At 34.7% G+C, this 12,407-nt stretch overlaps 1 protein-coding gene across 1 annotated transcript in view; it reads left to right on the top strand.

The window, feature by feature from the left end:
- MEMO1 (mediator of cell motility 1) overlaps positions 1 to 12,407 on the top strand; it is a 144,819-nt gene that overhangs the window by 89,113 nt on the left and 43,299 nt on the right. The window contains 2 exon segments of the mRNA XM_053588048.1: positions 6,855 to 6,967; positions 9,416 to 9,527. Coding sequence (XP_053444023.1) covers positions 6,855 to 6,967; positions 9,416 to 9,527 — 225 coding nt within the window.

Here is a 12,407-nt window from a genome sequence, read left to right as displayed (position 1 = left end):
TATTAAAAAATTTTATTAAGTGACTGCTATGAGCCAGGCACTATGGTAGTGCTGGCAATAACAGTGATTAATAAAACAGACATGGTTTCAGCTCTTTTGTGCTTATAAACTACTGGGTGAGATGGACATTAAATATGTAATAATACAAATAGATATCTAAAATTAAAAATCTAATTAGAAAGCTGAAAGTAAAAACAGTGGTTCTCAAACTTTTTGGTTTCAGGAACCCTTTATACTTTGAAAAAAATTTTTTTTTATACTTTGAAATTATTGAGGATATCAAACGTGGCTCCCATCCACTTCTGTTTAATGGATTAGAAATCAAAATGAGAAACTGAAAAACAATTTATTGAAAAAAAAAAATCTAGTAGAGGCTGACAAAAACTGTATTTTTAAAAATGAGAAATATGTACATTTTTATTTTTTTCTTTTTTGAGAGACAGAGTCTCACTTTATCGCCCTCAGTAGAGTGCTATGGCATCACAGCTCACAGTAACCTCCAACTCCTGGGCTGAAGTGATTCTCTTGCCTCAGCCTCCCAAGTAGCTGGGACTATAGGCGCCTGCCACAACTCCCAGCTGTTTTTTATTTGCAGTTTGGCTGGGCCCGGCGCCCTACCCACTGAGCCACAGGCGCCGCCCAATAAGTACATTTTTCAATATAACAATAAAAGATAGCAGGGAAAATGGTATTGTTTTACATTTTTTACAAAATAAAAAAGTTTCACATTTTTACAAAAGTGAGAGATTTTTACAAATCTCTCTTGAATATTTGGCTTAATAGAAAACAACTATATTTTCATATTTGCTTCTACATTCCCTTTGATCACTCGTTTTGGTTGAAGTATATGAAGAAAACCTAACTTCACATAGATTATATAGTTGGAATAGTTTAATTATCTTTTCAGACACTTCTGGATATTTTTCTTAACTACAGCAAAACTCAAATAGGGGTTTCTTTCTTTTCTTTTTTTTTTTTCCAAATAGGAGTTTTTTAAAGATTTTTTACAATGTGAAATCTGCAGTTCTGCCAGTGAATTTTTTGGTGCTTTTTATAAATTAATTGTAGTTTGAATGGATCTTTTTACTTTTGAATCATGATTTTGTAATATCACGCATGGAACATTTAGAAAATATTTGCCCAGTGAATTATTTAGATATTTCCAGCAATGATGTTTTGTTCTACAATATCAAAAACTCAACATTAGTGGTTGTATCACATTACCACCAATTTTATCAGAAAGCTATTGGGAAGCTCACAGTGATAAAGATTTTCCAAAAGCTTAATTTTCTTTTTTATTTTATTTTATTTTATTTTATTTTATTTTGTTTTATTTTATATTAAATCATAGCTGTGAGCATCACAAAAGCTTAATTTTCACCTGAAAAGTTCAATTTTACCATTGACAAGAAAAAAAGGGTGAGAAAGAAATGTATACACACTTTAAGGAAAAAAAAACTTGGGCGGCGCCTGTGGCTCAGTCCGTAATGCGCCGGCCCCATATACCGAGGGTGGTGGGTTCAAGCCCGGCCCCGGCCAAACTGCAACCAAAAAATAGCCAGGCGTTGTGGTGGGCACCTGTAGTCCCAGCTACTCGGGAGGCTGAGGCAAGAGAATCGCTTAAGCCCAGGAGTTGGAGGTTGCTGTGAGCTGTGTGAGGCCATGGCACTCTACCGAGGGCCATAAAGTGAGACTCTGTCTCTACAAAAAAAAAAAAAAAAAAAAAACTGTATTAAAATTGTGATACTCCGTATATACTAGTAATGTTTGTTATCTTGTACATTGTATTTTTTTTTTCTTTAAAAAAAAATAAAAGAGACAGAGTATCAATATGTCGCCCTCGGTAGAGTGCTGTGGCATCACAGTTCACAGCAACCTTAAACTCTTGGGTTTAAGCGGTTCTCTTGCCTCAGGCTCCCAAGTAGCTGGGACTGCAGGTGCCTGCCACAATGGCCAGCTGTTTTTTGGTTGTAGTTGTCATTGTCGTTTGGCAGGCTCCGGCCGGGTTCAAACCCGCCAGCCCTGGCATATGTGGCTGGTGCCCTGGCTGCTGAGCCACAGGCACCAAGCCTTGTACATTGTGTCTTGTGTCTCTTGTAATGGCGGGAGTCAAACATGACTTGAGTATTACAATTTTAATATAGTTTTTTCCTTTCTTAAAATGTGTATACGTTTTTTGGGTACCCTCTGTATGTCGATTTTTTGTTAAAGTGCCAGACCCTTTTGTTTTTTCTTAAATTTAGTGTGAGTGAAGATAAAAAAAAATAGGACTACTAGTACATGCTGCTTCTACTACCTTGGTGTGGGTCTAAGGTGCCAGCAGTTTTACCCACCCTCACTTTGGCACCATATGTGCAAATGTCAACACAGTGAAAATGGCAAATTAACTTCCTTGCATTGTTAGGAAAATAGTTTTAATTTTCATAATAATAGAGACTCCTTCAGAGGGTCTTGAGGAATGCCAGGAATCCATAGTTTCCCTTTTGAGGACTGCTGTAGTAGACTTCAACAGTCTATTTGATTTAAATTGGAACAGAATTGGGGAAGATACCTCTGAGAAAATGATTTTTAAGGCAAGTTAGTCAACTGAAGGAAATAATATCATGTGTGAAAACTTTGTTGGTGTCATCAGGAAACTTCAGGAAGACCAGTATACATAGTGTTATATAGTCAAAGGGGGCAAGAGTAATGTAAGAAAGTGCCAGGTTATTGGAGATGTAGAACCCATTTTAAGGATTTTGAATTTTGTGCTATGACCATGAGAAGTCATGAAAAGATTTAAGTAAGGGTAGAATAATTTGATTCAAATTTTCAGAAAATCACTCTGACTGTTTAAGGAATTAAAAAATGGTGCATTTAGGGCGGCGCGTGTGGCTCAGTGAGTAGGGCGCCGGCTCCATATGCCTAGGGTGGCGGGTTCAAACACAGCCCTGGCCAAACTGCAACAAAAAAATAGCCATCGTTGTGGCGGGCGCCTGTAGTCCCAGCTGCTCGGGAGGCTGAGGCAAGAGAATCGCGTAAGCCCAGGAGTTAGAGGTTGCCACGGCACTCTACCCGAGGGCGGTACAGTGAGACTCTGTCTCTACAAAAAAAAAAAATGGTGCATTTAATTAGGTTCTTTTCCATAAAGTCTTTTCCTGATGATTACTAAAACTCTCATTAAAACCCAGAATTCTGGATATGCTTAGGTAATAAGTTGATTTTGATTCATATTTTTCGGAAAGCTTTGTTGGACAGAAAATGAGAGCAAGAAGGAATCTTCTTTGGGGCCACATAACGTTATGTTTTATTTAAAATATATCTACTTCCTTTGAAATACCTTTAAAAAGGGTGTTCCATTTGCAAAAGTATTAATAGTTGAATAAATATTTATGAGGGTAGATACTCAGGCAGCTTATATATTGGGTGCACAGACTACATTCATCATAGTAATGTTGCAAATGTGAATTCTCTGGAGCTATTATATATGACCTACTTTTTTTTTTTTTTTTGTGAGCCAGAGTCTCCCTCTGTTACCCTGGGTAGAGTGCTGTGGTGTCACACATAGCAACCTCAAACTCTTGGGCTTAAGCGATTCTCTTGCCTCAGCCTCCCAAGTAGCTGGGACTACAGCACCCACCACAATGCCTGGCTATTTTTTTTTTGTTGTTGTTGCAGTTGTCATTGTTCAGCTGGCCTGGGCTGGGTTCAAACCTGGGTGTATGTGGCTGGCGCCCTACCCACTGAACTATGAGTGCTGCCCCCATGAACTACTTTTATTATATGTAAGAAAAGGCCTATTGATCCTCCCTCCATTTTTTTCTTGTTAAAAATTTCTTTTATTTATATGTCAATAGTGGATATGCTAATATTGAAACATTATTCCTTTAAAGGCAAAACATCTTGTAGTTAATTAAGGTGGGGAGGAAAGTGGCATTGCTTTTGATGCCCGTATTACTCATTTCTCTCCAGAATATTCTTTGGGGTTTTTTTTTTTGAGACAGAGTCTCACTTTGTCGCCCTCAGTAGAGTTCTGTGACGTCACAGCTCACAGCAACCTCTAGCTCTTTGGCTTAAGTGATTCTCTTGCCTCAGCCTCCAAGCAGCTGGGACTACAGGTGCCTGCTATAACACCTGGTTATTTTTAGAGACAAGGTCTCCCTCTGGCTCAGGCTGGTCTCGAACCTGTGAGCTCAGGCAGTCTGCTTGTGTTGGCCTCCCAGGGTGCTAGGATTATAGGCATGAGCCACTGCGCCCAGCCTCTCCAGAATATTCTTATGGTGATGGTGCTTGTGAATCTAGCAATCTAGTGGGGAAAAAAAAAAAAGAAATAAAGAAAATGCTTGAACTTTAATGTGTACTATTCATTTTCTTTTATTACCATTTAGATAAGAGATTATAACATTTGAGGTTCCTACTGGTTTAACTGGTTACTTCTTTTTCAGTTATATCTAGCCTTTTGTTTTGTTTTTGGGTATATCACTTTTAAGGGGTTTATATTGATGATACCTAAACCTTTTTTTTTTTTTTTTTTCCTCATCTCTTTTAATCAAATGTGGAACTTTACTATAGAGGGTATGGGTGAGTTTCTACTAAACTTAAAAGAATCTTTTAGGTACATAGTTGGTTGATTCTGATAGGTGGGGGTTGTTTTCTCCTCATCTAGGTTGGGTCTGACAAAAAGGCAGGGAAAGAAAGTAGTCAGGTATCAGAGGAGTTAATTAGGCTTCCAACAGACCTCTGGAGCAATGCTTATTGTTTGGCCATTGTTAGAATCTTATTATGCCACTTATGAAATTCATCTATGCTTTGAGTTTAGATTGATACTCTAAAAATTATTATATGTTTTAACTATATGTTCTAGATTTTCCAAGAGCATTCTTATTTTAAATATTCCATCCCTCTGTATTTTTTTTTCATAGAAATACATTCCTTAGTCAGAAAAGTGTTCCTTTTCATTCTTGATTCTTGGTTTATATATTACCTGGCCTTAGCCAAGTTACCTTTCACATTGCTGAGTTACCATTATGTATGTCCCACATTAAATATTTATTTTAAAAATTGTCATGTTACTTATGTGTTGTTAAGATGGGAGATCAGGGTGATATCTCTTATTTTATTCATTTAGGATTCTGTAGATTTGAGCTATTTTTTCTGAAATGGTTATTGAATTAATAGAAGTGATAACTAGAAATCACTAAGTGAGGATTAGAAGTTCTGTTAACATACTGGAGGGCAAGGGTTAGAAAAAGAGATTATGTTTCTGATCAGAAACAGCCTGTGAGTGAAGTCTTTCATGTTTGCTATGTGTGATATCTTGAAGGGTTTTGGGGACTGTAAACTGAGAATCACTTACCCACAACTTTCTTATTTCCTCCTTGCTCCCTCAAAATGTGAAGTAACATATAGCAAAAAATAGGTTAATTTTCTTAGCTGTAGTAGAATTTTATCAGAATAAATACATTGGTAAGGCACAAGTTTCTTGGCCTGCTAATTTTTGTTGTGAAAGAGCTAGTTCATCTCTCAGTCTTTGTCCATTCATTGAACAAGGAGTAATACTTAATTTTTTAGGTATATAGACTATTATATACTTTCTTCTTTCTAATAGCTTTGGGTTTTGGGGTCCGTAAGTTTTCTTGTTTGTGTGTGGTAGGGGAATTTGGTTCATTTGAATCTTAGAGAACAGAGATAATGGATAGTTTTGGAATTTAGATTTTAGGGCTTGTTTGGATGTTCAAGATAAAATGAAAGGAAGTTAATTTTTTTTTTTTTTTTTTTTTTGAAAAAGGGTCTTGCTCTCTCTTTTGCCCAGGCTGGAGTGAGAGGAAGTTAATTTTATTTCTGATGTCAAGATACAGAGATTGTAAAGATTTAAGCTACTTATTTTTTTTAGACGACAGCGAAAATAACACATAATCAAGTTTGTTTTTGAGAAAGACTTTTTGATTGGGAATAGAGAAAGCTTATTATATTAGAATTTTTCTCAACAAGATGCCTTTTTTCTCTGCCATGGAAGAAATACGGAAATAACTTTGCCAGAATGTTTCTTTGTAATGATACTTTATATGGATTTTTAGAATTCTGTGCTATTATGTAATTTTATCTAAGTTGTTATGGATCTTAGAAAATGATTTTAGAATGTGTTAGAATTTTGAGATTTTAATAGCCAAGATGTTTAAAATCCAGTTAATAAAATACAACTTATGAAAATCTTCTTTATCCTAGCCATTGTGAATACAGAGATTATTTTTTGTATAGTTGGCTTACTGTAAAAATTGGTAGCTGGCATTTCTAGGTCTTGAACATGATTTTTTTTAAAAGCCTTCTAACATGAAGACAGTAATAAGGAATTGAACTTTAATAACCAAGAAGCAAATCATTAGTAGGTATATTAGTTTGCTAGGGCTGCAATAGTGAAATACCACACACTGGGTGGTTTAAACAACAGAAATTTATTTCCTTACAGTTCTGAAGCTAGAAGTCTAATGTCAAGGTTCTGGCAGGGTTTGTTTTCTCCTGAGGCTTCTCTCCTTGGCTATCTTCTTGCTGACTCTTCAGACATGATTAGACAGCCCCTCGTGTCTTTCCTTCCTGTAAGGGTAGCAGTCACGTTTGATTAGGGCCCCACACTAATGGCCTCAATTAGACTTAATTACCTTTTTAAAGCTCTTACCTCCAAATACAGCTACATGGAAGGGACTGAGGTTGAGATTTCAACCTATTAATCTTGGGGAGAACAGTGTAGGCCTTAACAGTAAGTGTTAAATCAGAAAGGAAGAGTAATTTTTGTAGAATTATTTAGTGTTTTCCTCTTTTATTTAATAAGGTTGTGTAGAAGTGCAATTGTTCTGTGTTTTTCTCTGTATATCTCCTAGCCGGAGAATTTTCATCCTTGGGCCTTCTCATCATGTGCCCCTCTCTCGATGTGCACTTTCCAGTGTGGATGTATATAGGACACCTCTCTATGACCTTCGTATTGACCAAAAGAGTAAGTATATAGAAACACTGTAGTTTTTAAAGTAAAGTAATAGGAATTGTAAGTTAGTTAAAAAAAAGTATAAACATGAATGTAATAAGTAATATTCTCAATTTTTAGAATAAAATTTATTGCAACTAATCTGCATAAAACAAAAACCAAGAAAATCTTTCCTATCCCTAAAAGACAGCTAGTGTTTTCCTACTAGCTATAGAAATCTGTTCAATCTACTAATGTCCAGACTGTGGCAGATAAATTTATATTCAGGGAATGCTTGATATTTATTGTACCGTGAGAAATTAGTTCCCACATCAACTTAATAAAAGATTCTGGTCATGTTAGTCAACCTCTCTCTATATATATCACGTTTTTCACTGTAAATTGATAATGGTGATAACACCTATATTTTTTCTCAAGTGATTTTTGTGGGGAAAAATATGAGACTCTTAATTGTGAAGCTCTGAATGAAAGATAATATACAAATCTTAAATATGTTTTTTAATTATTATTATTATTTTTTTAAAATAAATTATTTTATTTCTATTATCCAGTAATGGAAAGGTCTAGGATACATCTATGGCATCAAATGATTTTTGGATAAAGCAATTTTTTTTTTTTTTTTTGAGGCCGAGTCTTACTTTGTTGTCCTTGATAGAGTGCCGTGGCGTCATAGCTTATAGCAACCTCAATCTTCTAGGCTTAGGCAATCCTCTTCCTCAGCCTCTCAACTAGCTGCGAATATAGACATCCGCCATAACGCCCATCTATTTTTAGAGACAGGGTCTCACTCTTGCTCAGGCTGGTCTCTGAATTCCTGAGCTCAAGGAACCTACCCTCCTCAGCCTCCCTGAGTGCTAGGATTACAGATGTGAGCCACCATGCATGCTGAGGGAGAATAATTTTTAAAATACAGAATAATATAACAAATACTAATATACTCATTGTCCACAATTAGAATTTTCAAGCTCATCCTGAACTCAAATTACCTCCCCAGAAGTAACCACCTTTATGAACCTAGTGTGTATTTCTTCACACTCATCAAGTTTTATTTTAAGTATTTAGGGGTGCTGTTGTTTTAAGAAATTTTGCAGCAGTTTCTTCTGTAGAATGAAAATTTATTTGCAAAAGAAATGATTAATGCTTTTTCTTTATTTTAGGCCTAAATTTTTATAATTTGGGGTTTTAAGTATCATACAGTATTAGTAATTTGTTGTTAGCATGCAACTTATTAATGAAGCTAGAATATTATTATCCTTATTCCTTAAGGTGATTTTAGGGCATATATTTTATTTATAAAATCCATGTTGGGATATTCAGAAAATTTTAATTTTGGAAAGCCTTATAGTGAAGAAATGAGAATTTTTAGCCAGTTTAATTTTGTAGAAAAGAGGTCATAGCACCATTTGTTTTTTTCCTTTGGTATAGGTAAACCCACTTACGGTTCTGGTTATAAAAAATGTTGGTTTTGTTCTATGATAAAATAAAAATATTCTAATATTATGTTTTTCTAACAGAGTAAATATTCCCTTTTTCTTGTTTATAATATCCAGTTTTAAGTATAGTTTATTAGAAGGGCCTGAGTTACTACGTCTTTTACTTGGTACTGTGGTGGATTTATGTTCTGATCTATCCTGTGCACTTAATTTTGAATTTTGAAGAGAGTGACATTTTTAGTGAGAATTTTTTGTTCTTGGTAGGGCAGACACCTGAAACGTTAAATAATATCATACATTTTATTTAAAAACAAAAGAAAACTCAAAAACTATTAATTTCATAAATAGGCTAGTGTTTTTCCCATATTTTGGAAGGAATTATGATTATGTTTTTGCTAGTGTGTGCTTATTAAAGTTAAGGAAAAGCCTAAATCCTGGGCCAGGCAAGGTGGCTCACGCCTATAATCCCAGCACTCTGGTAGGCCAAGGTAGGTGGATTGCTGGAGCTCATGAGTTTGAGACCAGCTTGAGCAAGAGTACGACCCCGTCTCTAAAAAAACAACCAGGCATTGTGGCAGGTGCCTATAGTCCCGGCTACTTGGGAGGGTGAGGTAAGAGGATTGCTTGAGCTGAAGTGTTGAGATTGCTGTGAACTGTGATTCCGTAGCATTCTCCTGGGGGCAAGAAAGTGAGACTCTTTCTCAAAAAAAAAAAAAAAAAGAAAAGAAAAGCCTAAACTCAGAGGTGATTTTAGAAATAATGAAAAGAACCAATTAAGTTAAATTAATTTTTAAAATATAACTATGTAACATATGCAAATGATGAGTATGTCTTTATAAATACCATTGTTTTATTTGGTATGTAAAAATCTAGGTTTTTTTTTTAATTTCTTCTTTTTTAAAATAAAAATGAAATATGGTACTTCTTTCTCTTGCCAAGCATGTAGTTTTATGTTACTGGGCGGAATCTCACAGGGTAAGGATATACATTAATATATTTGTTTTAATATATTTTGAAATCTCTTTAGTTTACGGAGAACTATGGAAGACAGGAATGTTTGAACGCATGTCTCTGCAGACAGATGAAGATGAACACAGTATTGAAATGCATTTGCCTTATACAGCTAAAGCCATGGAAAGGTATATTGATTGATATAAGAAATCTTAGAGAAGTCAGACATTAATTTCTTTGGAATTATTTTAAGTAGGGTAAAATAATTATTAGACTAAGGTGATTAAAATTCTTTTTGTTACTCAGAAATGAAATAAAAATTTGAGATTGGAGTATCTTAATGTGGCTTAAAATTGTTGACTGTAGTTTGCCATGAAGGCTAAACATATGAACTGACAAGTTGTTTTGTTAGGTAGAAGTACTATAAAAAACCTGTGTGTGTGTGTGTGTGTGTGTGTATTTTGCTTTGCTTGTCATTTTATTTATTAAATGTATCTTTATTTTAGAATAACAATTGCATTCTTTTATAGTACAGTGTTACAAGCATACAATTTTAGGTTTGGAAGCAATTTTGGAGATCATTTATAAGTACACACGTCTCTCTTATACATGTAATATGCTTGACAGAGTATTATTTGGTACCTGTTAAATGTCTTCCAGTGATAGGGTACTCACTAGACTCTAAGTAGAGTGAGGACAGGGACAGTATCTATTTTGCTGTCTATCCCAGTGCCTATCACAATACTTAACACATAGTAGTCATTAATTTATTTTGATGAAATAAAAAAAAAAAACTGAAGCGTTTTCTTTCTTGTTTTAATGCAACATTGGAATTAGAAGGTCTTCTCTTTTGTAGGTCACATTTCTCTAATTTTTAAAACCATTTCCTTTATGTGGTCTTAATATTTTATATTCAGATTGACTAATTCTAAATATGATAAGATTATTCCTTCTCTGAATTTGTTCCCTGTATTCTCCTGGTAAAATACACTATATTTTAGGTTCTCAGTAAACGTTTGTTAATTAAATATATTAAAGAAGCCCAAATTACATTAACACTTTTTGTGCTCATATGGCTTTCTTGCTCTTGGCTAATGTACTTGTAATCAGCTAAAACCCGAGGCCTTTTCTTATTATTAAGATGGATTATCTTTCTCAGACTTTTGTGTTGTTGTTTTCTTTTTAATGCTAAATGTGTATGTCTCCTCAGTTATTTCTGTTTAATATTTTTCTTCTTGGTTTTAGTTTATTATTACAGATTGTTTTTGATCATTCCCACTCTTAATTTTGTATTCAAAATATTATTAACTTTTCTCAGTCTTTTGTTATCCACATCTGTTAACGATAACTATGAAGAATTAAATAAACCTGAATATTCAGTGTGATATTAAATTACAGACAATGTTATTATAAGTTGCCGTTAAATACATTTTAGTTCTTCAGAAATTGTGAAACCAGATTCAGTAGAACCTCCATAGATGACCACCTGCTTATATTGCCTACCCCCTTTAATTGACCTAATTTTCATAGATCAGACAGACATGCACCACATATATGTATCATTCTAGTAGCCCTAGTTCTTTATGTTGACTGCCTTTGTATGCTGACCAGTTTGTTACAGTTCTTTGGATGGTCAACTTAGAGAGGTTCTACTATATATTGCTTATTTCTTAGATTGTTGGTGCAATCAGAATTTCACATCCTTCACCACAAAAAATAATACAATATTTTTATTTGCTGAAATGTTTGTATATTTTATCATGAGAAAATGTGGTTTAGACTGAATAGATTGCAGTACAATAGAAGCAATGAGCTGAGAACAGTATGTTCAAGGAGGTTATAAAAAAATGACATTTTTCTTGATATTTTAAAAGTAAAACATGTATACTGTGGAAAATTTAGGAAAGTAGAACTTAAGGCTAACAATTCCTCCTCTTAATTAGCATTAAATAAACTACTCCCATATTACATTAGGATTCCTAACACTGACTTTTAGATAGTACTAAAATACTTGGGCTTGGTAGCATTTGTTGCACTTACTCCCTATGTCCATTTATCCATTTCTAACAAATTATTTTAGAATATTTTGGCTTAAAATTACAACCATTTTATTGCTATAATTTTTTGGGGCAGGGAACATTTTACTCTGGTCCATGAGATGTGACTGAAGTGGCTTAAATGAGGCTAGAGGATCCTAGGTACGGCCTCACTCGTTGGTGTTGGGCTTTAGTGGTGGCTTTTAGTCGAGACCCCTCATCTGTTCTTTGGGTGTCTTTCCTGTTTATCAGCTAAGACTTTCTTGCCCACTCTGTAGAACAGTGTTTTTCAACCTTTTTTTAATCTCACGGCACACTTGAACCTGTAATTAAACTTCCACTGCACACTTCAATTATGTTGATCAAAAAAAAAAAAGTGAAAAAAAAAAAAAGATTATGCTTACTGTGCTTTGAACTTCTTTTGAAAATAATTTAATGATCTTTAAAATTTTTCTAGCACAACTAAAATCCTCTTGTGGCACACCACTTGAAAATCACTGGTCAGGAAAGATAGTCTAGTCTACTTGGTGGATCTGGGTAACAAAAGAAGAAAACGAGAAGTATCTGTTCCTTTTATGGGCCTACACCTGAAACTATATAGCACCATTCTATTGAATGGCTTTCAAAGCAAATAAAATGACTGTATCACCAAGATTTAAGGGAAGAAGAAAAAAGAGTCCACCTCTTGATAGGAGGAGTAATATATATATACAGGAATAGGAGAGATGATTGGCAGCCATCTTTGTAGATGATCTGCCGTAGTTCTTCCTCTGGTGGATAATTCCTGTCTTTCTAACATGTGATGCATACCTAACTCTCCTAGGATGCCCAGAAATCTCATCTAATTATGGTCAAAATCCATTATTTTATGATGTGTGTGCACCACATTAGGATGAGGCTTCTTGGGTATGGCTCCTCTTGATTTGGAGATCTGTGGACTGAGAAGACAGGTTACTCTCCCCACCCTTGCTGGTCCATTATTTCATTTGCAAGAAACACAATCAACAGCATTCTTTCTGGTTCACTTGTGTG

The sequence above is a fragment of the Nycticebus coucang genome, chromosome 4, assembly GCF_027406575.1.
Source record: "Nycticebus coucang isolate mNycCou1 chromosome 4, mNycCou1.pri, whole genome shotgun sequence".
NCBI lineage: Eukaryota > Metazoa > Chordata > Mammalia > Primates > Lorisidae > Nycticebus > Nycticebus coucang.
This window is presented reverse-complemented; position numbering and strand designations above follow the sequence as displayed.